Genomic DNA, 27,899 nt, shown 5'->3' with positions numbered 1-27,899 from the left:
CCGCTTGGATTTTTCTTGCTGCAAGCGGCAGCGACGACGGCGACGTCGCAGTCCACGTTCGCCAGCGACAGTTGCGCATGCGCTCAGCTCAGCTGAGGCCTAAGCAGCTACACGCATGCATTTGTCTGTGTGTGTGTGTGCGTGTGTACCAAGCTGGAGTGAAGCGCGTGCTGCGTGCGTGACACGATTTGAAAGCAAAGCGTGTGAGATTTTGTGCTGCTTGAGGTTTATTTTTGCTGAAGCTATTTTTAATTTAAAAACAAAAGCTTCGAACTTTAGTTCGATTGTTTAATTGCATTTGATATTCCAAAAAGTGTGTTTTCATTTTGTTTAATTTATTATTGAAGTTGCAGCCTGTTTAATTATATTTTTTTTAAATTCAAACATAGTATAGTAACTTAAGCAAAAATGTTTTAAAGCTCTTCACTTTACTTACAAATTTACAAATGAATGAATTAGTTAACACAAATTGCATAAATTAAAATTAGCTGCAATTTGTATTTTGCGAACGTTCTTAATTCTTATTTGTTGCTCAGTTTTTCACAAATTCAGTTATAGCAACAACAACAACAACAACTAAAATAACAACAACACATTTTTCATACAAAAATAAAAAGTAAATGTTGCCGGCGTGAAAATTCTCAATTCGAAATTGCTTTAGAGCATTTTTTTTTAGTATATATCAATTACTGCTTAGATCTTTTGCAGCCATCTTATAATTATTCTTATTATTATTAATAATAAAAACTGCCCTTTTTGCAAAAAAATGTTTGTTGTACAACAATTTAATTTATGTCTTTATTAAAAATTCTAAAAAGTGTGCTTATTATTTATATTAAATATTTATTATTTATTTAATTAATTTATTTATTATCAACAGTCTATTAGGAATATGTTTAAGAGAAGTCTATAACAAGTGTTAAGAATTAATTGAATTAGTTGCAATAGCAAAAGTAATAACATAAATTTGCTATTAAAAAACCAGATATAAAATTGAATTAGCTGTCAGCAGAGTCAAAGTGTCATCGCTAATTTACAAATACATTTGCAACTCTCCGTTGTCCGTTGTCTGTTGCTTGTGCTAAAGACTTGGAATGTGGAGAGCGCACGCGTTCCAGCTTGCTGGTCTCCTTTTGCTGCTGCTGCTGCTCACATAGCGAATGGGAGCGGCAGAGAGGGCGAAATTGCGAAACGGTTTTGGAGATTGCATAGCGGTGAGCGCATAACCGTTTGCCAACCGTTTCGCATGCTCCTGACTGACAATTGTTAAATTCACTTGGCTGCTTGGCGTTTATTTTCAACTATTGCTGCTTTTGCTTTTGAGGCTGTTTGTATCTCTCTCTCTCTCTTTATTGTAGTCACTTAAGCAAACGACCTTCATGCTCAGTTAACAGTTATGTGCACTTAGCTGTCGCTTGTCGCTTGTTCGCTTGTCGCTCTCTGCGGCATCACGTAAGCCAAGGCGCTGACTCAATGGGAAGCTGAGCAGATAAGGAACTGCAGCTAAAGAATGAATATTATTAAATTATAATAAACCTGTTGGTTTAGTTTTTGAGCTCGATTCAGTTGCAACATTTCCTTATGACAGTCGACAATGCAATTTATAAATAAATGTAAATTGTTTGTGTCTTTATTGCATTTAATGTTCAAATTGCGCAAACAAACGACGTTAAGTAAGCATTTGGGCCAACATCTAATGTCGCACTTGTTGTCCCAGTCTTAAAGTTAATAGAGCATCATTCAATGCGACATGAAGCAGACGAGACAAGGTCAATAATTTAATTTGATGTTTGTTTTGTTTGTTTTGCTGTCGAAGCCATGTGAACAGCTTGTCTTGGCCCTTAAACATTTATGACCAAGCTATGTGCTCAAGGGCCATTCGAAACTTGTTGCTAACTGGGCAAAGGACAAAGCCAAGCAGCGTGTGAAATATTTGTATTATTTTTTCTTTTCTAATTAAAAAAGTTATGATTACATTAAATATTTCCGGTAATTAAAAGTGAAATGCACACTCACTCTTCACATTTACTGTGTGTTAATGTTTATAGAGCAAGCATTGGTTAAAATTAAAAAAAAAAGCAGATGAAATCCGGGTGACATAATACGTAATGCCCCAAAGTAATTAAAGCAAGCGCGTCTCTCATTGCGCAGACAAACAATCGCTTGCTCTCTCTCTATATAACAAATACATCAAAATTCAATATGAACTTTATTAAATGACAATAACAATAACAACAAATGACAAGCAACAAGTGTAGCTGTCAAAGTAGCTGAAACCATATAAAAGGCCACGCCAAAGAGCGCAACAACTAATTGAATCAATTTTGAATAGCGACTACTGAATGCGCTTAAAATAAATTAAAAATATGTAAAAATAAATATGTTGAAAACATTTCACATTTCCTTATAATTTATAATTAACTTTTGTCTGCAATTATAGCTATGCTTATCATTTAAATGCATTAATTAATTATATAGATTATTTATTATAATTTCTATATAATTTATTTAATTGCAATGAATTAATTTTTTACTTATTTAATAGACTTGCTAAAATATTAAGAATATATATTGTTGAAAAATAAAATTTTTTGTCTATTTTTCATATTTTCATAATTGTTTCTTCTACATTTGCTAATAAGGTAAATTAAAAATAGTTATTTAACCTCTAAATATGCAGCGCATTACTTTTTAATATAATTTATTAAATATGCTTGTTAAAATATTAAATATAAATATTATGTTATAAAATCTATGCATTAAAAAATAACAAGAAATACAATGAAAACATTTGTTTATAAATATTTATTTTTTGTGTATTCTGTGTATTTTTTTTGCATAATACTTGACTTTTTGGATTTCTTACTTTTAACTAAATTTATATTACATGCATAGTATATTTATTATAAATACAATTTATTTAAAATTAAAATTAAATTAAAATTCTTGGCATACATTTAAAATTTCTGCTGCTTAGTTACAACTTTAGTTAAATTTATATTGCTCACATAATATATTTATTATAGCTACAATTTATTTAATGACTTTTTAAATATTATAAATGATGTGACAAGCCCGCACAGCAGCGTTCAAAGTTAATAAACAAACTACCTAACTGGGCTGGGCGGGCACTCACTCTATGGAGTGAAGTCAGAGACTCTCACGCATGCGCACATGTTTCATATCTCAGTGGCAGTGGAGCATGGCCAAAAGAGTAGCTTCACTCCATTTGTGTGTGTACGTGCCCCAAAGCTGCAAGTCATCGTATGTAGGTTACACACACACACACACACACAGAGCAATAACTGTCAGTGGCTTGTCGTATGCACTACTGTTTGCTATTAACCGGCATCTTTTATTTAATCTATTGCCTAAATGTCTCGCCAGCAATTTTGTTTGGGTTTCTGTGTTTTGTAAATTTATTTTCCATGCCAGCTGCTCATTCGCTTATTCATCGTACTCATAGTTCACTGTCAAATCAGCGTAACGCATCTCTCAATCTCTCAATCTGTTATTTCATTGCTTACTTTCGGTTTTTTACACAGTGCTTGGCCTTATTATTTCATTTCGATTTGTGTTACACTTGCTCACGATGTCTACACCCCCACCGCCCTCCTCCCTGGTGTTTCTAATTTGTGCGGGCTAATTGCTCAACCCTTTTCGGACATAGAGTTTGCCCTTTTTGGCTTAAGCTTAAATTGGTTCCGTAATCTTCAGAGCCTAAGCCCAAGCACACAAGTTGTGAAACTTTTAAGAGATCTTAAATCATTGCCAGGGCGGAAATACTTTTAGTTAAACTATAACATTTAATGGGGAAAGCATTTTTAATTATTAATTGCAGCGTTTTAATAAACGTTAAACAAATAAATAAAGTTCAAATTATGGAGCAAATAAATAAACTAAATTGCTGCTCAATTCATACAAAATTTATAAAGTAAGCAAGTTAATAAAATAAATTAGTATATTTCAGAATTTTTTAGTCGTGTTGCTAGTTTGACAATTGAAAAGCTAAAATTTCTATCTCTGAATTTTTTAATAATTAATTTTAGTTGTACATGCTATTGCCTAAATATATTAACGCTTAGAATTTAATAATAATAAATTTTAGTTTTAGAGATAAAAAATATAAAAATGCTGTCTTAGCAAAATCTGTCATTTTAATAGATATAAATTATTTCTGCAACTATTTCTGCTTGCGTAGCTTTTATTCCGTGTTTACTGTAGCCAAAAATATGATAATTGCTTTCAATCAATTCGCACTTGATCGCTTCATATCGTGGGCGTTTGTTTGAAACACTTGTTTCAGTTTGTTTCCAGCCACTTGGACTGCGCCCACAGTTTTGTATGCACGGCCAGGCCAGGCCAGGCCAGAGGGTTTTCATTGGAGCAACAGCAACAATGAGTGTGCAGCTCCATGGCGCCTCTCTCGGCTCGGTTACATGCATTGCGGCATAATAATGAGCCGAAATTTGTTGTACAAAGCAGCAGCTGTCATCGATTCGAAAGTGAAAGCGATCAATCTCAATCAACAGCATTATCAATGGTCCCGCCCCCAAAAGCCGAAATATGTGCGCATAGCCACTGACCGCAAATAACAGTAATTGGTTTAAATTTTAACCAAAAAAATGTAAACACTAGAGCAAGTTGAAGCTTTTGTTTCAAGTTTAAATTTTTTATATTGCTGCAAAAATAATTCAAATTGCAATTTTATTATATCTAAATAGCCAAAATAATAGCTATAAATATTTTATAGCTAGATACTTTTTTAGCTGATTTTAGCTAGCAATATTTATTTCAGCATAAAATAAATAAATTCTAAAATGCAAACCAAAGTAAGCAAAGTATTAATATTTTGTTTCTACTTAATTTTTTAAAGCAAAAAGTCTGCATAGGCTTTCAATTGTTTATTAAATTAAATACTTTCGCCACTGTAAAATAAATTTACAATATTTTTTGCCGCTTTGACTTTTAACCCAAAAATTTATCTTTACCAAAATGCTGCAAAGAAGTTGAAAGAATTTTTAAATCTAAAATAATTTTCAGCAATTTTTTGTAAGCAATCAATTGCTGCTGCATGAATAATACTATTGATTAATATTAGGTTTTAGCAAGGTTTATATTTATACATTGATGCAAGCATGTTAACAATATTGATAGTGTTTCGATCAACAAACAACAAAGAGTAGAGTAGAACTTGCCCTGGCAGAGTTCAGCAATTGAATTGAATATTGAATGGTGGCGAAATAATCCCCAGGCAACGATAAGAGATATTAATCAGCTGTGAGTAAAAGCGAGCAATATTAATTAAATTAAATAATTATGGGAATATTAGTTACCTTGAGTGAAAAGAATAGAAAATATTTCGCATGGCAAACACAAGCTTCAAAGTGTGCGGAAGCTTGGACCTTGCTGCGAATTTAATCAAAATTGTAAACAAATAGCTAATGTGTTAATCGATTTGATAAATTGATGACTTGATTTGTATTGAATGTGGAAGGGATGTCAGCCCATATGCGAGAAGTGTGCGGAAATTCACATTCAGCATCATTATTTCCTTTTTGATTGCAAAAGAAAAGAAGTATTGAGGTTGATATTGATATTGATTGCATTTTTATGCAATAGCTTAAAACTTCAAAACAATTACGCCATATTTTTTTTTTACTGTGTGGTCCCCATACTGAAAAAAAATATAAAATTTATTTATTGCTTTAATTTTTTAGTAGCTGCAAAACTTACGTGTTTTATGCTTTATTTTGAAAACATTTTTATAGTAAATATTATTCCATTTCATCAAAAAAGAATTTTACACAAACATAATTTTAAATGTTTAAATTGCTTTTACCAAAATATTTTCTATACATGTGTTCACAACAAGATTTGGAAATGGAATGAATAAAATCTAAGTCTGTGCTGAGCAGCTAACGAAATATGCAAACGTCGCTTGCTCAGTTTTATTTTGTTTCAAAAGATTGAAACTGGCAGCAAAACGAGTTGAGCTTGCAGTTTGAGAGCAATTGTGTCTAGGCTAAGCGAAGCCACAAACCGCCAAAGCTGCAGCAGCTGGCAAAGTAAATGGGCACAGACTGTTAGCAAAAAATGCTTTTATTAATTAAAATTACAAAAAAAAAGAATATATATATAGCTTATAGCTCTGTATGCTGCTGATAATCCTGCTTGATCATATCGGCGCCCTTCTCGCCAATCATAATGCAAGCAGCATTTGTATTGGCAGCCACAATATCGGGCATAATGCTGGCATCCATGACGCGCAATCCTTGGGCGCCATGCACACGCAGACGCGCGTCCACCACAGCTGTGGGATCAGTGGCTGGTCCCATGCGTGCTGTGCCCACCGGATGATACACAGTGGTGGTCATGTGGCGTATATAGCAGCGCCAATAGTCGTCCGATTGATAGCTCAGCCCATTGCAGGCCTCCAGATCGAGCTTGTGCAGCGCTGCCTCGCGCTGGCTAAAGGCACGAGTCTCGGGCAGCCGCTTGTAGATGTTCAGCGCTCTTATGTAGGTGTCCACATCGCGCTCGTCGCTCATGTAGCCCGCGTCAATGAGCGGCGCATCGCGATAGTCGCCGCTCTGCAGCGTTAAACTGCCGGCGGAGAAGGGCTTGAGATGCAGCAAGTAAGTAATGTACGTGTTGGAGTGCTCATTGGCTTGGAGTATGCTCTTGGCCACGCGCTCATTGAAGCCCGTGGCGGCGACATAGCCGCGCAGCTCGGGACTCTGCATTAGGCTAAAGAAATTCGTGGTCTGTATATCCGGATTGGGGCCCAGCAGCGACGTTGTATTAATGAATCCCGTCAATGCAGTCGCCTCATGATGCAGCAACTTGCTGTGCCGACCCATCAGCAGATTGTACATGGCATCCACTAGCTCCTGTTCGGTGGGTTTGCGTGCCGTTGACTTGTCGATTTGGAAAATGACAGGCAAGCTGGCATGATCCTTTAGATTGCGTCCAACGGGCAGATCCAGCTTGACGGGCAGGCCCAAGCTGCGCAAATGCTCAGCGGGTCCAATGCCTGAAAAAGTGTAGGCGATTAATTTTGAATCAAACTCAGTTACAAATGCTTGCAAATCAAAGCAACTTAAAGTCAACTAAAATTTTCAATTGCACAAATAAAATAGCAAATTTTTATTTGGCATAAAATATATTTATTCTAATTTCTCCACGCTTGAAACTAAAACAAAAATAAGTGTGCAGAATTTTTTTTTAAAAATTAATTAACTGCCAAATGTTTCTTTAGAGTCTTTTGAGTCATAAAACTTCATTGTTCGATATTTTTTTACTGAATTGCAGCTTATCAAAGCTTGAAATTGAACTAAACTCATGTGTGCAGCATTTTGTCAGTTTAAAATCACAAATATTGTCAAAATAAAGAAATTTTACAAATTTGAATGCATTTTAATCGAGATAAGTAGAAGCTAAAAAGCTCTGGAATCGAACTGCATTTGGCTGAGCTATGGCAACTGATAGTTTGATATTTGCTAAATAATTTTTAATGCAGACAAATGTGCACTCATTTTAGTCGTAAGTGCCACGCCCACATACAGTGGGCAGTCAAATTTCGCTGAGTTTGAAATTGATACGTACAAATTAATCAAATGCTCGAACTGCAACTTGGAATGGCTGATGGAATATTTGGAGCATGGATTGCACCCAAGTTAGTTACAACTGCAAGTTGCCCTCATTGGGATTAGTAATTGGCTGGCGGACTCACCTGAGAGCATCAGAATTTGTGGCGTGCCAATGGCGCCGGCAGCGAGGATAATCTCCTTGCTGGCACGCACCGTGTACTCCTTGCCGCCGCGATGGACAAAGGTGACGCTCTCGGCGCGCTGCTTGGCGTTCAGATTGATGCGCTTGACGTGCGCGTCCCGCACAATGTGCAAATTGGGCGTGTCCTTGCGCAAATGGGAGCGAGCGGTGGTGATGCGACGACCGCCGTCCTGGGTGCCCAGTATATCCATTTGGCCCACATACGAGCCCTCGGTGAAGTCCGGAGCACTGCCATAGCCCAGCTCCTGCATCCCGGCGCGTATGGTGCTGCGGAATTCGTTGTCGGAGACGTAATTGTTGAGACCCATGGGTCCGCCGACGCCGTGATCGCCGACCTTGTAGTCGCTGCGCGTGGAGCGCAGATCCTCGGCCTTACGAAAATGCTGCAGTACGTCATCGTAATCCCAGCCCGGGTTGCCGCGCTGCGCCCAATCGGCAAAGTCCGCGCGTGTGCCGCGTGCATAGATCATGGCGTTCATGCCATTAGTGCCGCCCAGCATCTTGCCACGCGGCCAGTGGCAGCTCTCGCCGCGCATGGCCATGCAGGCGCGTCCATTGGGCTGCGTGTGATACTGCCAATCCCACTTGGAGAACTGTGTGGCCATGTGCCAGGCCACAAACTCTGTTTCCACCGGCGGATCACCGCCCGCCTCCAGCAGCAGCACGCGCCACTTGCTCACCTCCGCCAGGCGTCCGGCAACGACGGCGCCGGCGCTGCCCGCACCCACCACAATAAAGTCATAGTCATGCTTAAAGCCGCCCGCCTGATGCAGCTGCTCGCCATAGTCCGCCGGCCACTGCTGCTCGCCGCTCAGCTCGCAGTACTTGCTCACCAGCGTGCTCAGGAGCAGCGTCATCAGCGTATTCGCCGGACCCGCCGAACGCGCCGCACACTGTGCGCTTAAAAATTCCATTGCAACCTCACTCAACGCCGCACGCAGCGCAACTGTTCGCCGTGGAGCGCTGCTCTACGCCGTTTTGTACGCTGCGGCGTCAACTGTTTGCGCATGCCGTGCGCATAGCCGTAAATCAAAAGCGCTCCAAGCAATTTGCATTGCTAAACAGCGAACAGCGAACAGCGGGCACCGCTCGATTGGGCTTGGGCCTGGGAGTAGGTGCAGCCGCTGGGGTGACATCCAAACTGATAACCTGATAAGCGGTAGTGTCCAAAAATAAACTCGCACTAGCAAATAACTTAATAAGCCCATGACCTCACCTTGGCAGCGATAAGCGCTGCTCACAAAGTCAAGAGCATTCAATTTATTTTGGCTGCCGGTTTGCGTCTGGGCTAACTGTGCGACTTGGGTTGGACTTCGGCTTTGTGGGTTGGGTGCTTGGCTGCTATCCAGATTTGCTGTCAATTGAACGATAAACGCTTTTTAATTTTGTAATCCGCACTCGATTTGATTAACACGCATTGCACGCCTGATATCTGCCTAGATTCTTATATATATTTTATAATTTGTTTACAATTCGCATTATGTCAGCGCTATAACAAAACAACTCAATTGTTTAATTAACAATATAAAGATTACTTAAATTACAAGTAACTAAAAATAAACTTGCGGCATTAAAGATTATGCAATATAATAATTAATATTTATTTCAAATATAGTTAATCAAAATATTTGAAAATTGTTAAGTTTTCTTTTCTAAATTTGCTCAACAATTTGAAATATATTTGGTTATTTGCTATATAATTTTCAATTATTTTTGCTTATTTGCAATAAACTGAAAATAGAATATTTAAATAATTGAGATAACTGAGTGTTGTTAAAATGTTATTTATTTTTAGATAGTTTCACTATTTTTTTGATTATTTTAACTACAAATATATCACAATTTATATACAAAACTTAAATATGACAGTCAAGAAACGTTTTTAAATAAAAATGCTGCTGGAACTCAATTTGGGCATTACCATAGTTATTTTCCACAAATAATTTAATTTATTACTCAATGTTAATGAAAACTTAACAGCTGTGCAATTCAGCAATAAACAAAAAACCAAATAAAATTAGCAATGTCAAGAATGTCATTTATCATTTGATAAAACTGAATACTAAAAACACTTTAGTCGCTACCTTTTAAACAAATAAAGATTAGTTCTGCTTCGCTTGACGATAAGCTTGCAATAAACTTTATCTTTGGCATACATTTGTTTTTTATTTTGCGTTTCTTTTTATACTTAAGGCGTATTGCCTGTCATTAAGGCCTGAGGTTAAAAAATATGAACTGCGTTTGTTTTACAAAAGCAACAAGACAACAAATTTTAATAAGAATTAAAAAGAAAACAACGGAAAAATGGAAGGAAATAAAACATAGTATTCTCTTTCAACTATAATCGAAATTGCAAAAGAAAAGTAAACGCAAGATTTTTTTTTACTTATTTGTTGCTTTTTTAATAAATTTATCATTTTAAGTTGACTGCAAATGAAAAATAATCGATAAGAACATTGATGGATTCCTAATTGCATGGGGTGATCCATGTATATATACAAAAATAGATGGTTATACATATGTAATTGTTAAATTCAAATATATTAAATTAAATTTTTAAATTAAAAAACATTTTTTTATTGCTTTGGTATTCATATAATATAATATAATAATATATATAAAAAAAATAGAAAATTAATGTATTTCTTTTCTCTTTTCTTTTTTATTAGGTATGGCCAATTTTTTGACAATATAAATGGAACTGCGTATATATAGCAAGTGTATTATTTTTATTTCCATATAACTTAGACTAAAAAAAAAAACATAGACAACCAATAAGTAAATTTGATTAGCTGAAGGTCGCACAATGCGGGGGGTAACGACTAGTTATATATATGGGCAAGGAGTGGCTACTAAAGATCCTCATTGAGGCGACGCTTGCTATTGGATGACAACTCGCTTTGCGCCCAATCCTGCGCTATAAACTCCGCAGCCCGCTCGGCAATCATAACGGTGGCTGCATTTGTATTGGCGCTGACTATGTCCGGCATGACGCTGGCATCGGCTACACGCAGATTGCTCATGCCATGCAGCAGCAGACGCGAGTCCACGCAAGCGGCCTCATCAGCCGCTGGACCCATCTTGAGTGTGCCGCACTGATGGTAGCAGGTGACGGTGAAGTGGCGCGCATAGCAGCGCCAGTAGTCGTCGCTGCTGAACTCGTGGGCGGCATCGCAGGCGGCAATGGGCAGATGAACGAGCTGCGCCTGGTGCGAGCGATAGGCGCGCGTTTGTTGCAGCGCTTCGACGTAGCGTATGCCACGCAGCAGCGTTGCCACATCCGCCGGCTGTTGCAAGTAGTTGCTGATCAGCAGCGGCGGCTGCTTGTAGTCCGCGCTCTGCAGTCGCAGCTCGCCCTTGGACTGCGGATGCGAGAGCAGCACAAAGAAGCAAAGCAAATGGGACTGGGCGAGCAGCTGTTGCAAGTGTTGCACGTACTGCGGCTGAAACGAGAAGCCGGCGAGAAACACTTGCAACGTATCGTGGCGTCCACGTTGCACGAATATGTGATGATTCTCCACATCCGGATAGCGCTGATCGCCGCTTGGCTGCGTGCGATTGACAGTGTTGATAAACGACACAAGGCCAGCGGTGCCGGGCGTGGTCAGGCCGCCCTTGCGGCGCAGCAGAAACTCGTAGACTTCATCCAGCATCCCATGCTGGTCAGCGGGCTGCGCTGTGCCCGCATCCAGTTGCATGAACAGCGGCACCAGCACATGATCCTGCAGATTGCGACCCACGCCCGGCAGCTGCAGCACCTGCTCCAGCTGCAGTGCCTCCAGCTGCGCGGCAGCGCCTACGCCGGAGCGCAGCAGCAGCGCTGGCGACCCAATGGCGCCCGCCGACAGCACCGCCTCCTTGGCCACGCCCACGCTGTGCTCACGTCCTTGGCGCACAAAGCTAATGCGCTGCACACGCTCGCCCGCCTCATCGAAGTGCAGCCGGGTGACCTCCGCCTGCTTGATCACCTGCAGATTCGGCCGCTGCGCCACCTTGCCCAGATGCCCCTTGCCCGTGCTCATGCGCTGTCCGGCACGCACCGAGCCCGGCACATGCGCATAGCCCACATAGCTGCCCTCCTTGAATTCCGCCACTGTGGGCACGCCCAGCTCGGCGCCGCCCGCCTTCAGCATCTCCAGCATCTCCGGATCGTTGCGCTCGAACGGGCTGAGCACCAGATAGCCCTGCGGATGCGTCTCATTGCCCACGGGACGCACCGAGCGTTCATAGTACGGCAGCACTTCGTCGTAGCTCCATCCCTCGTTGCCCAGGGCTGCCCAGCTGTCAAAGTCGCGTCGATTGCCACGCAGATAGAGCATCGCATTGGCCGCCCCACTGCCGCCCAGCATCTTGCCCCGCGGCCAGTAGCAGCGTCCGTCCTTCATCGCCTGGCACGAAGTCGCGCTGGGCTCCGTAAAATAATTCCACATTACGTGCGTATGCTGCAGAGCGAGAAACATGGCGGGCAGCTACAGAGAGAGAGAGAGAGAGAGAGATGGAGAGAGAGTTACCAATCGATTCTTAGTTTCGATATAAAACGAAAAACATTTCGATTGATAAACGCAGCGAATTCAATTGAACAACTTTAAATTTTGAAATTGAAATTCGAAAATCTTAAGCATATCTTTTCGAACTTTAAAAGCTTTCGGTGCAGCTCGATCCGCAGCGCAGTCAATTGAACAACTTTAAATTTCGAAATTGAAGTTCGAAAAATGTAAGAATATCTTTTCGAAATTTAAAAGCTTTCGGTTCAGCTCGAAACTCAACATTTTCTTAAGGGGGCCACGCAGCTAAAAAAAATTGTTTATATAAAATTGAATCTTTATCTTATTTAGTTTAATATTTTTGAATTTATGCTTTAAGGCTATGTGAGAAAATTAAATGCTGGCAATTTATGTTATCGATAAGTCTAAAATATAAATGCAGATAATTTAGCAAACGACTTATAAATAAGTCTAAACATAATTTAAGCTTACAATTCTATATAAAGATTTTAACTGCGCTTGAAAATTAGGAAATTCTATTAGCTAGCGCTAACTTTCTTGGCCAATTTCCTAAGCAAAACTATAAAATATCACTTACATTTTATTAAAAACACCAAGTCAACAAATATTTTCAATTGTCCCATAATTAGCGCAAATGCCTTAGCTGAGTTCTTAACTTTTGAAGTGCATCCAACTAATTAAATTCAAATGCGCTGTGCCACTTGAGCTACCCGCTTGCCAAGCTTCAAGTGTGCAAAGTGTATAACGCAGCGAATTCACAGCAGATAAGCGCAATCTGATAGACTCACTTACGCAATGAAACAAGCAAAAAAAAAAACAATAACAAAACAGCAAGCACATATTAAAATCAATACTAGGCTCAATATTTAGTTTTTTTTTTTTTGCTTTGTTTGCATTTTGTGTTTTGAATTGCGAATTCCGCGCGCTTGTTGACATTGCAAATAAGCTAGAGCAAGTGCATTTTAAATTGAACTCACCTCGGACTCAACGGGCGGATCGCCGCCCGCCTCCAGCACCAGCACATTCCAATTGGGATTCTCGCTTAGTCGACTGGCGACCACGGAGCCAGCACTGCCAGCTCCAATTACAACAAAGTCATAATCCTCGATTTGTGTCTGCTTACTGCTCAGCTGTGCGCCGTAGTCCGCTGGCCACAGGCTAGGTGGCGCCACTGCGCACTGCGCTGCCAGCAGCGTTTGGATCAGCAGACTGACCAGGCCGCTCCATATGCCCAGCCCATCCGGCGTGCACTGCTGAGCGGCGGCGGTTGCGTTCAATTGACTCGTGTCCAGCATCTTGCCAGGCTGTCTCAGTTGTGTTTGGACGCGTAAGCGTAAGCGCGACGCTTTTATAGATCAGGCAGCGTCTACATGGTTTACTACAATTGTTAACAAGTGGCCAGTGGCGTAGTCGAAGGGGGTAGCAGTAGTGGAAAGTGTTATAGAGTTTTCTTAAACAAATTATTACAAAATTATTGCAATTAAAAATATATTTAAATATTAAGCTATTTATTTATTTTAAATGCAGCATTTTAATTGCACTTAGCTACAAAATAAAATGTCATAAATAAATAGCTTACACTTATTTAGTTTACTTCAAAAGTAAAACGTATAGAAATTTCATAAAATAAAATAAAATTTGAAATTTTAATACTATAAATTTAATATTTTATTTTAAATGCAAACTAAACTTGTTAAAAAATATTTTGCAAAATAAGCTACAAACTAATTGTAAATTGAATATATATATTGTATATATTTTGCTTGCATATTTATCCCCTGCCTACGCCCCTATTGCCATTACAAGCACTAAACAATGAGCGAGAGAGCAACAGTTAAAGAGAGAGAGAGAGTGCGAATCGTTTATGGTGCGCTCATCGCTAAAGCACGTGCCAGTTACAGTTTAACTTCTATATAAAGAACACAACTGTATGTTTGCCATTTGTTTACATTTCACGTCGTTGTTTTTTGCAATGTCAGCGTTTAAGCTTGTAAAAATTTAAATTATCTCTAGCTATAAACTATATAGACGTTGGCATGCTCTACAAAATGTATGCAGATTTTAAATTGCCATAAGATTTCAAATTTGTATTCCAAATAAAAATTTACGCAGCGCTTACTACGCAACTTTATCTAATCGGCTGTAGTTAGTTGATTACAGCTTTTGGCAATCGTAAGCGACCTCAATATGCGTAATTTCTGCTATCAGCAGTTCGCACTCTACAGACTTGTAGACTGGTCTTCTGATAATAAGAACAGACCAACACAAGTCAACGCTCTCAACTAAAAACTGCACGTGTTTTTTTTTTTGTTCTTTTCCTTCTCAAGTTATTAAACATTGTTTAACAATTTGCTTGGTATGCATATAAAAAGTTGTTAAACAATAAGCTTAAGCTTTCTTTCATTAAACAATTGACACTCAAAGTGAAGTAACAAGAAGTAGAGTATAAAGAAATTTATAATCAGTTAACAAGCGACGTAAAAAAATAATTTACAAGCTGAGCAGTTTTAAAATTGGTCAAATGTTATATAAAATAATTATTTAAGCGATAGAAGTTCTTTCAATCTACCGATTTATAAATTAATTCCTATGCTATATAAATAGTATATAATTTTGGCTTAACACTCTTCAACAAGTTTAAGCAGCTTGGGCTTGTATACATAATTTTTTTGTATATATAAAATTTAAATATTTTTCATCAAAGTTTCCAGCAGTACACAAGACACGAAAATTTCAAATTCTTGAGCTTATGATTGAAAATTTAATTTCATATTTTTTTTATTCACAATTTGAGTTAATTTTATTTATTTATTATAATTTAAATTCCTTTCAGTTTTAATTTCCTTTTAGCTTCACTTGCATTGCAATAAAACAAACTTGAATATTTAACAGTAAATTGTTGCATATTTTATTATTACACAATAGCTTGTTGCACATAAAAAAAAAGTCACTATAAAGTTTAAAAACCATAAAAATAAGCAAAAAAAAAAATTTATAGACCGCTATTCATAGCAACGCGTATGAATTGAACGGGGGCGGGGGGCACAGCGTTGGCGGCAGCGGTAATTAAACTGCCCACAGGCACCAGATTGAGGCCAGCACTTAGATCTGCATATAGCATATATATAATATCGATTTCTATATATATATACAGCTTGGCAAACTTACCGGAGAGATTGTTGAGCGCTGGTGCAGCGGGCGCTTCTTCATCCTGCGGCAAAGGAGCAAAGAAGAGATCCTGTGGCCAGGCTAATATATAGCTAGGCAGCAGTGTTATTAACAACACTGCTAGCAATAGCAACGGAAGCTCACAACGCGTCATTTTCTAAGCAGCAGACAATGCGTACTGAAAGATCTAGCAAAACCTTTTAGAAAAACCTCAAGCGCAGCTCACACACACACAGCTAAGTGTGTGTATGTGTGTGTGTTAACTGGTTTAACTCGTAGGCGCCACTGGCTTACCATAAATACCAGCAAAATTGCCAATGTCGTTGTCGTCGGTACTTGCCACAGCTGCTGCGGCTTGACATTTGCAACGGTTTAAGCCATCAACATATGAAAAAATAAATCAAATATGAAAGGTTGACAAGCTTAACTAATTCTATGAATGAATTGGCAAGCAAAGAGTTAATGCAGAGCAAGTTTAGCAAGCCACAAGTATTAATAGAATAGCTAAAGCAAATAGTAAACATAAAGTCTTAGACTTAATCACAATCTTAGCATAGGAATTTTATAAAGAATTTCATATTCAAAGCAAAGCATTTTCCAAATAAGTTTTGCTGACTTGATTCTTTTATGAAATATTTATAAGGAAAACTATTCATTAATTAGCTTATGTTTGAAAACTAATCGCAGCATAATTTATTATTATCAATTGATTAGAATTACACAGCTAATCAAATAATAAGAATTGGAAATTTTATGTATTTCTTATTTATTTGGTATATTACAAAAATATATATAAATATTTAAAACTTTATATAAAACTTTAATTAGTGATCAACTTTCTCATTAATGTTTTGTTATTTATTCAAAAATAATTTCGATATGAGTATATAAACAAATCATTTGAAGCTATATCAATTTTTGTGTGAATATTTTTAATATTAATAAAAACAATAATTTATTTATATATGAATTTCTTTATGAAATTCTTAACCATATAAATGAAAACGTTGAGGCAACTTCAAAGTTTGTTTATAATAAATATTTCAAAATATGCTGAACGCCTTTCAACATTTTAGAAAATCAAAAAAACCTCAAAAGGTTTAAAATTTGTTGTCTAGTATAATAGATAATCATCCCCACTCTTAACATAATTTATCATATTTCACTTATCATGATTTAAAAGCTCTGCTGTAAACTTCTATATTACATATGTGAAATAAATGAAATGTAGTTTTTATTTAAGCAATTGGCTTGGCAATTATTGTTGCCCAACTGTGAGAACCTTGGGGCTGGCACAGTTATGGAACCATAGAGACCAACTGGTTATGGAGAGAACTTCAATTACCGCAGCGCGTTTGACAATTATCCAAACGAATAGTTTTTGTCATTTATCCAATGACCTTCAAGTTCAGTATAAAGCAAAGGTTGAGGTTACATTTTATTCGCTTTTAAAGGCAAATAACTTTATGCTGCACATAAGTTTGCCAAAAATAGAGCTGCAAACAAATATTTCGTTTACTATTTTAAAAAATATTTATGACATTTTTTCTTTGCTTAGTTGTGCTATAAAAATATTTTAAAATAATAATTAAAAAACATTGGGAGCTTACAAATATTCTGTTATTTGAAAATTTGAAATTTATTTTGTTTGTAGTTTGATTTTAATAATTTTACTTGCATTATTTTTATATAAATTTGAATGCAAGTTTTTAATATAATTTATGCCCATTTGATATAAATTTTGTTTTACATTTATCTAGCTATAATATTGACTTAGAACTCAAAGCCATTTTTTGTTTGCTTATTTACACTTTAATGTTTTTTAATTGTAATTTATTTAAATACTAAAGCCAACCGCCTTGGGGGTAGTGGTGCCAATCCTCCTTGATGATGTCGGCACCACGTTCGGCGATCATAATGGTGGGGGCGTTGGTGTTGCCCGTGGGTATGGTGGGCATGATGCTGGCGTCGATGACGCGCAGGTTGCGCAGACCGCGCACACGCAGGCGGGGATCGACGACGCCCAGGGGATCGGATTGGGGCGCCATTTTGCAGGTGCCGACGGGATGATAAATGGTCTGGGAGTAGTAGCGAGCGAGGCACTCCCAGAAGGCATCGCTCAGATACTCGACCTCGGGGCAGTTGCGCCACTCGTAGATGTTGAGCGTGGCATTGATGCGCTGGAGCGCGGGCGTCTGGGTGAGGCGATGGGCGAGCTTGAGGCCCTCGACCATGATGGCCATGTCCAGCGGATGGTCGTAGTAGTTGGCATGAATGCGCGGATGGACGCGCGCGTCGGCGGAGACGATTTGCAGGTAGCCACGTGAGCGTGGACGCATCAGCAGTGGAGCAATGACAAAGCTGTCCTGGTAGAGAACCGGCTCAAAGGTTTGCGCATAGTTCTCCAGCGTAATGGCGGCGCCACGTCGCCCTACCATGCCGCCATCGGCGCCATAGCCATAGCTGCCCATGAACAGCTGCAGATCGGGCCAATCCTCGCCAGCGCGCCGCTGCTGCTGCTGCTGCTGCTGATAGCGCGAGTGAGCAAATCCCATGACCTCGCTCACGGGCATGGCATAGAAGAAACCTTTGCGGGACTGCACAAAATCCCGCACCGACTGCTCGTTGAGCTGCTCCGGCACAATGAAGCTGAGATGAGTATTCGGCTGAGCGCTCTGCACGGTATAAACGGCGCCCGAGGTGGAGATGTGATCTTGGAGATTGCGCCCAACGCCGGGCAAATGCTGCTGCAGCTGAATGCCCAGCGGCTGCAGCTGCTCCGCCGGCCCAATGCCGCTCACCAGCAGCAGCTGCGGACTGGCCAGCGCGCCCGCTGCCAGCAGCACCTCCTTGCTGGCGCGCACCACATGCCGCAGCGCCGCATGCTCGAAGCGCACGCCCCAGACGCGCTTGCTGGGCGCCGGCTCGACGAGCAGCTGCTCCGCAAACGCCTTGAGCACAATGTCGAGATTGGGTCGCCGCCAGCTGCGACGCATGTAGCCCTTGTTGGCGCTGCAGCGCAGTCCGTCGCGCAATGTGCCATGGGGTGGAGCAAAGCCGCTCTGGGTGCGTCCATTGAAGTCGCCGTCGGGATGCTGCAGTCCCAGCTGCGTCGCCGCCTGCATGAAGATGGGCAGCAGCGGCGACGGCGTGCGATAGCGCTCGACGCTAATGGGACCGCCATGGCCATGATACGGGCTGTGCTGATGCTGCGGATCACGCATGTCCTCCATTTTGCGGAAGTAGTGCAGCACTGTGGCGTAATCCCAGCCAGCGTTGCCCAGCTGCGCCCACTGGTCGTAGTCGTGGCGATTGCCGCGTATGTACATCATGGCATTGATGCTGCTGCAGCCCCCGAGCACCTTGGCGCGTGGCCAGAAGCAGCGCTGATCCTCCATGGCCAGGCAGTAGCGATCCGACGGCTCGACGCTGTACATCCAGTCCCAGGGACTGCGCTGGAACAGCGGATACAGCTGCGGCAGATCGAACAGAAACGGCTCATCGCCGCCCGCTTCGAGCAGCAGCACGCTCCACGCCGGATTCTCCGATAGACGCGCCGCCAGCGCGCAGCCCGCCGAGCCGCCGCCCACGATAACAAAATCGTAGCTCTGCCGCAGCTCCTCGATGCGTATGGAGCGCACGCGATTCGCTTCGTCCACAATATCGGGGCGATAGTCCTTAACGCCATTGTGCAGCATTAGCAGAAACACAGCAGAGGGCGCCAGTGTGAACAGAAACCGCCACATGGTTACAAATGTTGTCATTGTGGTCATTGTTGCCGTTGCCGTTGCCGTTTGCGGCTGCTTGCGCTCCCAGTTAAAGTCAAACTACTGTTGGCCCTTTTCACTGCACATTTGGGTGCTGCTTGCTGAACATTTTGCTGATCTCGGCAAAAGAACTCAGTGCAATGACCAGCGTGCTCTCTCGCTTTTGCCATATTACCAAAACATTGCTCAAGGGCGGACAAGCAGAAAAAGCAATCGGCAACAATTTTTGCATTTGACTTTAGCTGGAATTTTGTTACTAAATAATTAGGTCAATTATAAATTGCTGCTCAGTTTCGGAACCTATTTAAAATAGGCTTGCAACTTATGATTTTATTATATGATTTGCATACAACGATCCAGAATTAGCAGCAAATTCGTTGCGTTCTTGCTTATAGTTTGTATGTTTTAGCTGCCTCTCCAGTGTTATCCTTCTATATGCGCAAAAACAGTTAAATTTTCGTGCTTCTGCATATCGAATCTATCGAACTGTGTACCAGAATATGCTCTATTTTCTCTAGAACAGTTAAAATTTGCTCTTGTTAAGCAGCTGCCTTTGCTGGTATGCAACGTTTTTTTCACTTTGCAACGCCAGTTCTATTTGGTTGTTGTCTTGGCTAAGCTGCTTTTACAAACATGTTACATCATAAAAATATGCAACACATTTTTTAAGCGCTAAGCCAGCGCAATCCTCTAAAGTTAATAAGCCATATCTTGACAGGATCGGCTCGCGTTTGCAAAATTTTTGGTTTGCAGTGCTCACAGCACTAGACTCTATCGATCTGCATCAAAAAAATATGCGGTTATCTAATTGTGCATTAACTTGGAATTTTGCAGCCTGAGGCGCGAGAAAACTGGCCAAAAACACAAAATCCTTAATAACTCCAATACTGAAAGGACCACAAACGTGTCCTTTACACAGTTGATAGTCACTTTAAATACGCATTGTATGGCACTAATTTCGTCCTGCTGCTGCAAAGGATTTAGGAGTTAGAGCCTTTTTTCTGTATACGAAAAATGCTGTTTTTCTCAGCTCCTGTAAGGACTTTCGTCCTTTGAGTAATATATTCTGAAAGCTCTCAAGCAGCACTACCAGTACACCCAAGCACATCCTTGTAGTCCTTGTAGTTTCCGAGTAAAAGGACATTTTGTGTTTTTGGGCCACTTTTTGCGACCTACCACCTGTAAATTTTTTCAAGAAATTTTTTTGTGCAATCCTGAATATTCTGATATGCAGTTCGATAGATTCGATGCCCAGGAGCACGAAAATGCATGTCCTTTTGGTAACGGAAGGATAATCAAGAAGCTGTAGTTAAGAATCTGTGTAATTCTGGCCATGCAATATATAAACAAAAAATGACTTAAGAAACGAACTTGCTGGCTAACTTTATGTGCAATTCAAAAATAAGAAATGCAAACTATTAAACACGGTTTTAATTTAAATTAAATGTACAATTTAAAATGTATAAACTATCTTTTTATATTGCACAAGTTTTTTTTATATTTTTATACATATTAAAATATTACATTGTTGTTAATCATTTGTTAATTATTTGCTTGAATTTCTTACAACAAATATTTTATATGCTAATGCTTATAATAAAAAAAAAAGTGTTGGAGGCTGCAAAGCATTTGGACTTAACTGGGTCAGGTATACAATTGAACTGGCGCATTAGTCATAGAGGGGAATATCGTTGGGCTGCTCAGTTGTCTCTGCTAGCGTCGCTGCTGCTGCTGCTCTGTTGTAATCCTCGCGTATCATGCGCGCTCCCTGCTCGGCAATCATCATCGCGGGCGCATTGGTGTTGCCCGCTGTAATCTCGGGCATAATGCTGGCGTCCACAACGCGCAGTCCTTGAACGCCAAACACACGCAGCCGCTCGTCGACGACGCCACGCGGATCATTGCGTGTGGCCATGCGACAGCTGCCGACGGCATGCCAAGCGCCCAGAAACATGTGGCGTATGTGGCAGAGCCAATAGTCATCCGAGTCGGGGGTGAGAGCGTCGCAGGCGGGCAGCGGTGGCAGCCAAAGCTGCAGACCGCAGCGCTGGAACGCGGGCGTGGTCAGCATAAGTTGCACGTAGCGTATGAAGCGCAGCAGCGTGGCACGATCAGCGGGATCGGCAGCATAGGCGCTGCTGATCAACGGCGGCTGCTGCGGATCGGCGCTGCGCAGCTGCAGCTTGCTGCGTGACTTTGGCAGCAGCAGCGAGCCCATCAGCTGCAGCATTGGCGCCTGAGCCAAAGCAGCGCGCTGAGCTGTCACCAGCTCGGGACGCAGTCCGAGATACTCAAAGCTGCCGGCGCTGCCGCGTGGCATAAACGTGTGCGCCACAATATGCAAGTCGGGCTGACCGTCGCGGCTATGCGGCGCACTCGAGTTGATGAAGCCCATCATGGAGAAGCCAGCAGCCAGCGGTCCACGCTGCTGCTGCAACAAATACTCGGCAACGGAGGCGGGCGCATAGGCGCTGCGACTGCTGCTCGCATTCAGGCCGCAGTCGTTGCCAAAGCGCAGGAACAGCGGCAACATGCCATGATCATGCAGATTGCGTCCCACTGGCAAATCCCGCAGCGGCTGTATGCCCAGCGCGCGCAGCTCGGCAGCTGGACCAATGCCGGAGAGCAGCAGCAGCTTGGCGGAGTTGAGCGCGCCGGCGCTTAGCACCAGCTCGCGTTTGGCCAGCGCACGCAGCGTGCGATTGCCCAAAGTGTATTGCACGCCGGCGGCGCGCTGCCGCTTGAAGAGCAAACGCTGCGCCTGCGCTGCCAGCAGCACGCGCAGATTGGAGCGCGCGCGCACTTGCGGCTGCGCCAGATACTGCCGCGCGCTGCTGCGGCGTCTGCCCTGCTGCACAGTTGCCGGCACATCGTGCGTATAGCCAAAGTCGCTGCCCATGAGCAGCGGCTGACGGGGGCGTGGCAGCTGCAGCTCACGCGCGGCGGCATAAATAAGTTTGGCCAGCTGCGCTTCGAGCGGCTGCAGCGGCAGAAAGTTCAGCTGCAGCTGCTGCTGCAGTCGCCGGTAAGCGACTTGCACCTGCGGCCAGTCCCAGCCCTTGAGTTGCAGCTGCCAGCGCCAGCGTCGAAAGTTTGCTGCGCTGCCGGGCACATAAATGTTGCCGTTCAAGCTGCCGCCGCCGCCCAACATGCGCGCATGCCACCAATTGCAGCCGCTGCCTGCGCGCCGGGCCAAGCAGCAGTTGCCATTCGGCTGCGCCTCATCCAGCCACATGTAGCGCTCGTCGTGATGCAGTGAGCCACTCAACGCATAGATATCCGACTCCAGCGGCGGCTGCGCGCCCGCCTCCAGCAGCAGCACGCTCACATTGCGCTGCTCGCTCAGCCGGCTGGCCACAATGCTGCCCGCGCTGCCGCCGCCCACGACGATGTAGTCATATGACTCGCTCAGCTGTCCAGGCTCATAGCTCGCCGGCCAATCACTGCTGTTGCTTAGCGCTGCTGCTTCGCTTAACAGCGCTGCGCGTGCTGCCTCGATAAGTGCCACGCCCACGCCATTGCTTTGCTGGGCGGCAACGCCGCCGCTGCACGTTGCAAGCAGCAGCAGCAGCCACAAGCTCAATGCAACTCTTTGCTCCGAAGCGCGCATCTTTGACTGATTAGCTCCGCACTGAGGCTCTGAGCGTTCCGACATTCAAATTCACTCGTTTATATGCATTAATATATATAAAATTATCTGTCCGCTGAGCTGTCCGTCCGCGCTGAGCTGCTTTTGTTTACGCAGCGCGTCGCAGCTGCAAAAAAATATTAAAATATAAACAAGTGTGCAGTTAATTGTTGAGCGCAGCCAATGCGCTGATACACTTTGCTACACAAATATTTAATTATGCAAAATATATGTAAATATTAGCAAAGCTATAATTGAAATTTGTGCTGCATTTTTAATAAATTAATTAACAATTGTGTGCTCTGAATACGAAATTATTCAATTGAGTAAAATATAAAATCAATATTAGCCACGCTATATTATTCGAACAGGCTAAAATTTGTGCAGCTGCTTTTTAAATAAATTTGTTAATAATTTGTTTAAATCAACTTAATCTGCAGTATAAATAGTTATGAATACGTATCCTAATTTAATTTAATGTCTTTAGTATATAAAATTTGAGTTATGTTTGCTCATACAGACGGACAGACGAAAACATGATATTTAAAAAATATTTATAGTCGCAGCTTCTAACTTTAACATACATTTGCATCATTTTGATATACCCTACTCCCAAACCTATGACAAGTGTATCAAAAAAGACGTAAATATGCTGAAAGCGACTTAAGCATTGTGTGCAAACCTTTAAAAGCTTAAAGTTATCAAGCGAAAGCTTTCGTTTCATTACTAAATGAAAGTACGCAAATAAATTATAATAGGCTCAGGCACAGATTATTTAAACATTTTATGTGTGTGCAGTTTTTAAAAATGCCAGCAAATATAATATAAAATAAAAGATAAAAATATTAAAGCGAGACAGTACAGTAAAAAAGATTCCAGAGCAAGCATTAATCTTTGCTAATTAAATGTTTAGTGTTAAATTTAATTTTGGCTTAGTTGATTGTGAGACACTCAAAATAAAAGAAATTGCAAATTGCTCGGGCTTGCCAAATGCTACAGAGCTTGCTATATATATCTTCATATATATATATTTGCCTTTGCATTTGAGAAGTTTGCGTGGAAAAAGTTAAGTGTATCGCATAAATAAAAGCTATAGCTTACTATTAGGCTTTTGCCTAGATATTATTTGCAGTTTTAGTCAAGACAACAACCAGCGTATGCAACTTTATTTCTCGAGCTTAATTTCTTTCTGATTTGGCTGTGCGCCTGGTATTTCAGCTTTGCTGGTACAGTTTGCTTTTAGCTGTGTTCATTTATGTATCAATTATTTATTTGTTTGTTTACGAAATACTTGCGTCTTGCTTATTGTCATAAAATTACAATAAATATATAAATAAATCTTAAAAATAACAAAAAAAAAATACAAAAAAAGTAAGAAAGAAAAAAGGAATACATCCATACATTCACACACACATACACATGCACACTTATAGAGAAAGGAATATACAGAGTGAGAGAGAGAGAGAGTGTGGATTCTATTATCAGACTATGGTGTTTTTGATCCAGAACTCTTTGATCATGTCGCTGCCCTTTTCGGCAATCATAATGACAGGCGCATTGGTGTTACCCGAGACCAGCTTGGGCATAATGCTGGCATCGATAACACGCAGTCCACGTACGCCATAGACACGCAGCTTGGCATCCACAACGGCATCCTTGTCCCAGTAGGGACCCATTTTGCAGGTGCCGACGGGATGATAAATGGTCGAAGTGTAGCGACGTATCATGCACTCCCAGTAGGCATCGGTGAAGGGCATCAGCTGCTCACAGCCGGGCCAGTGCAGCTGCGAGAGACGCGAGCCAAAGCGTTGCATCGCTTTGGTGCGTGAGAGCGCGACAGCAATCTTGACGCCCTCGATGAGCGTCTTCATGTCAAAGTCATCCGTCAGATAGTTGGGAAATATATACGGATAGTCGAAGGGATTGCTGCTGCGCAGTCGTATGCTGCCCACGCTGCGAGGTCGCAGCAGCATCGGAATAATGCTCCAAGCATCGCGATTACTGATGGGCTCAAAGACGGCGCGATAGAAGGCGTCGGTCAGGCCATGAGCCTTGCGCAGCTGTGCGCCACCGTCGGAATTGGTTGAGCCCGAAACAAAGTGGAACTCAATGTCCGGCCAGTCGAGCGAGCTATTCGCATATTTGGTATTGACGAAAGCCAATCCCTCAACACCTCCCAGTATAGTAAGTGGTCCTTGGCCAAAGACTGCATATTGCAGCACCGTCGACATGGTATGGAATCGATTCTCCACTATGGACACGGGTTGATTCACCAGAAAAGTCAGTCCACCCAGCGCTACATGATCCTGCAGATTCTCACCCACGCTCAGCTCCTTGATTAGCGGTATGCGATGCTTGGCCAGCTCCTTGCGCGGACCCACGCCGCTCAGCATCAGCAGCTGCGGACTGTTGACGGCGCCACCGGAGAGCACCACCTCCTTGGTGGCGCGCACATGATAAAGCTTCTGATCCTTGACAAACTCCACGCCAAAGGCCAGCTTGCTCACCGGATCGATCATAATGCGCGTCACATGCGAATTCATCGAAATGTGCAGATTGGGGCGCAAGCGTGCGGGTCTTAGAAACGCCTTCGAGGTGGAGCAACGTGAGCCACGTCGTGTGGTGCCTTGGGCTATCATAAATCCGCCCATCTTCTCGCCATTCAAATCACGATTGTCGTAACCCATTTCAACGCCCGCTTCCACAAAGCTCGCAGCCAAGGGTGTGTGATAGGGCGCCTCACCAACTGTCAAATAACCGCCTTGAGCATGGTACGGAGTGCTAGCCAAATAGGGATTCGTATTGTCTTCGGACTTCTTGAAGTAGTACAGCGCATCGCGGTAGCTCCAGCTGGGATTACCCAAGGCCTCCCAGTTGTCATAGTCGTGCTTGGAGCCGCGTAGATACAACATGTAGTTCAGCACGGAACTGCCGCCCAGCACTTTGCCCCGCGGCCAGTTGCAGCGTCCGCCCTGCATAGCTGTAAAGTACAAGTTGAACCTTAGTATGGTGGCGCCATCTACAGAATACGAATACGTTTCCAGCAAAGCTTAGACTTATCACTCTATTCTGCTTGTGTTGCTCATTATGCGAAACAGAAATCTATGCAAATTTTAATAAGGCAATATCTCGATCCAAATAATTAACCTATATGATTAGAAGAAGAATTTTAATCCTACATGGATTTAATGGGAAGATTACTCCTGCCCCGCAAATGGAGAATCTATGTCGCCTGCTCCATCATAAAATAATTTGAACTATTCCACTAAATTAAATCTAATTGGATGGGATTACTCCTTAGCCACAAGATAGGAATCTTTGTCGCCTGCTCCGATTCGAAACTGATTTTAGTTTTGTGAAAGTGTCTATAAGCTTTGCCTTTTCATTTCGCATTTCCTATTTCCTATTTCCCATATAATTACCCAAGCAAGTTGTGCCCGATGGTTCCGTCTTGTACTGCCAGTCGATTTTGGATAACTGCAGATATCCCGCCATGAGCGGCACATCCGTTAGCTCGGTTTCATCCCCGCCCGCCTCCAGCAGCAGTACATTCCAGTTCTCCACTTCGGTTAGACGATTTGCGACCACGGCGCCTGCTGATCCCGCGCCAATGACTATAAAATCATAATGATCTAAAATTTCATCGCTGCTGACATCACTTGGTTTCGATTCGGGATCCATAATCTCCTCATATTGGAAATAGGCCACCGCTGCCATCAGCATGGGTATGAACCAACTGTTGCTCGTCGCCGCCGTCACGGCGCCTCCAATCGCCGACGCAGCGCCCACAATAGCCGAGCTCATGTCTTGCGATTACGTTACGTGTCTGCAATTGAAAATGCTTTCCATGATGAAAACTCAAATCACAATTCACGATCACGCCTCAAGCTGCCACAAGCTTGATTATGTATGTAATAGGGTTATCGATTAATCTGCAGCGCGCTCACGAACAACGGTACTTATATTTTGTTGATCGGTTTCGTAATCTGTGTGCCAAAAAGTCTCGGAACATGTAACCCAGCAACGAACGTTTAATAAATTTAAAGTCAACAAAAAAAGAAGAGAATTTACTTTACTTTAATTGTAGTGGCAAACAGCTGGCAGTGGCAAACTAACTGCTTATTGCGCTCTCGCTCTCTTTACATTGCAGCCGCTCGCTCTCGCTGCATTTTGTGAAATTGAACACGTGTTAAAGAAAAACAACAACAACAACAGCGAGTGTAGTAAAAGGTGTTTGGTTGGCTTTGGGGGCAGCAACTTGACGCCCGCATAAAAGTGAAATCGAAATTATAAAACTTTAAAACTCAACACTTGGAGTTGGGCCCGCCGCCAGTCAGTCAACAATTGTTTGTTAGTACTTTGTACAACTTTGGAAACTTGTTTTTGCTATAGTATTTGCCACGCCTTTCACATGTCGCCTACCCTCTTTGATAATAGACTGTGTGTGTGTGCTGCTGCCAAAAACATTTCCTGCCGCCTGACTTTGCATAATCTCTAAAGTTGTTGCACAAATGTTGCTGTTGTTGTTGTTATTTTTTATTGTTATTGTTGCCTGTTGCGAGCAATTACAAACTTGTTGCATTTGTTTTTAGCTGCTGCTGCTGCGGCTGCTGTTCAAACTGGTTGAGTTGAATGTGCGCTGCGCTCAAGTTCAAGGTACTTAACTACGCGACGCTGGCAGCGCTGCTCTCTGCTGCTGCGGCTGCTGAGTTTTCGTTTTGCTGTTATCGTCTGTATAACGGCGCTAAAGGCTTAAGCAAATAGCAGCGCTAAAGAGAAATGCATAACAGCGAAAAAAAAAATTCAAACGAAAAACGTTTACAGCGAGCGGCGCATGAATCACTTTCGTTGAGAAAGCTTCTCTGCGTAGGCGTCGCGGCGCTGCCGCTGCTGCTGCTGCGCAAGCGCTGTCCGTCAACGTTTAAGTATTTTCGTTGTTGTTGTTGCTATTTATGCGCGTTCTTTTTGAGCCTTGTTCTTTATGGCCGCGCTTACTGTTTTGTTGACTTTGATTTCTTTTTTTGAATTTTGCTTTTG

General features: G+C 42.1%; 7 protein-coding genes and 1 long non-coding RNA gene across 11 annotated transcripts in view; 1 reads left to right on the top strand and 7 right to left on the bottom strand.

Moving 5' to 3' along the window:
• The window catches only part of LOC108606250 (flotillin-2), a 94,989-nt gene that overhangs the window by 60,401 nt on the left and 6,689 nt on the right, over nucleotides 1-27,899 (top strand). The window lies entirely within an intron of this gene.
• Nucleotides 5,098-5,777, bottom strand: LOC108606253. The gene is made up of 3 exons (XR_001915433.1): nucleotides 5,737-5,777; nucleotides 5,337-5,677; nucleotides 5,098-5,278 (listed from the first exon to the last, which is right to left on the bottom strand). It is a non-coding gene; the product is annotated as an uncharacterized LOC108606253 (long non-coding RNA).
• LOC108606248 (glucose dehydrogenase [FAD, quinone]) lies at nucleotides 6,087-8,749 on the bottom strand. The gene is made up of 2 exons (XM_017996193.1): nucleotides 7,736-8,749; nucleotides 6,087-7,036 (listed from the first exon to the last, which is right to left on the bottom strand). The coding sequence occupies exons 1-2, from the start codon at nucleotides 8,706-8,708 to the stop codon at nucleotides 6,144-6,146; spliced, it is 1,866 nt and encodes a 621-aa protein (XP_017851682.1). The 5' UTR covers nucleotides 8,709-8,749; the 3' UTR covers nucleotides 6,087-6,143.
• Nucleotides 10,449-13,626, bottom strand: LOC108606245 (glucose dehydrogenase [FAD, quinone]). The gene is made up of 2 exons (XM_017996190.1): nucleotides 13,277-13,626; nucleotides 10,449-12,263 (listed from the first exon to the last, which is right to left on the bottom strand). Exons 1-2 carry the CDS (start codon nucleotides 13,592-13,594, stop codon nucleotides 10,647-10,649), a joined length of 1,935 nt encoding a protein of 644 aa, XP_017851679.1. The 5' UTR covers nucleotides 13,595-13,626; the 3' UTR covers nucleotides 10,449-10,646.
• On the bottom strand, nucleotides 15,230-15,634 carry LOC108606252. The gene is made up of 2 exons (XM_017996201.1): nucleotides 15,468-15,634; nucleotides 15,230-15,407 (listed from the first exon to the last, which is right to left on the bottom strand). The coding sequence occupies exons 1-2, from the start codon at nucleotides 15,619-15,621 to the stop codon at nucleotides 15,292-15,294; spliced, it is 270 nt and encodes an 89-aa protein (XP_017851690.1). The 5' UTR covers nucleotides 15,622-15,634; the 3' UTR covers nucleotides 15,230-15,291.
• On the bottom strand, nucleotides 17,312-19,399 carry LOC108604915 (glucose dehydrogenase [FAD, quinone]). The gene has a single exon (XM_017994485.1). It carries the CDS (start codon nucleotides 19,238-19,240, stop codon nucleotides 17,312-17,314), a length of 1,929 nt encoding a protein of 642 aa, XP_017849974.1. The 5' UTR covers nucleotides 19,241-19,399.
• On the bottom strand, nucleotides 20,829-22,914 carry LOC108606243 (glucose dehydrogenase [FAD, quinone]). The gene has a single exon (XM_017996187.1). The coding sequence runs from the start codon at nucleotides 22,887-22,889 to the stop codon at nucleotides 20,904-20,906; it is 1,986 nt and encodes a 661-aa protein (XP_017851676.1). The 5' UTR covers nucleotides 22,890-22,914; the 3' UTR covers nucleotides 20,829-20,903.
• Nucleotides 24,269-26,666, bottom strand: LOC108606246 (glucose dehydrogenase [FAD, quinone]). The gene is made up of 2 exons (XM_017996191.2): nucleotides 26,285-26,666; nucleotides 24,269-25,842 (listed from the first exon to the last, which is right to left on the bottom strand). Exons 1-2 carry the CDS (start codon nucleotides 26,664-26,666, stop codon nucleotides 24,344-24,346), a joined length of 1,881 nt encoding a protein of 626 aa, XP_017851680.1. The 3' UTR covers nucleotides 24,269-24,343.

This window comes from Drosophila busckii, chromosome X (genome assembly GCF_011750605.1).
Source record: "Drosophila busckii strain San Diego stock center, stock number 13000-0081.31 chromosome X, ASM1175060v1, whole genome shotgun sequence".
Classification (NCBI taxonomy): Eukaryota; Metazoa; Arthropoda; class Insecta; order Diptera; family Drosophilidae; genus Drosophila; species Drosophila busckii.
This window is presented reverse-complemented; position numbering and strand designations above follow the sequence as displayed.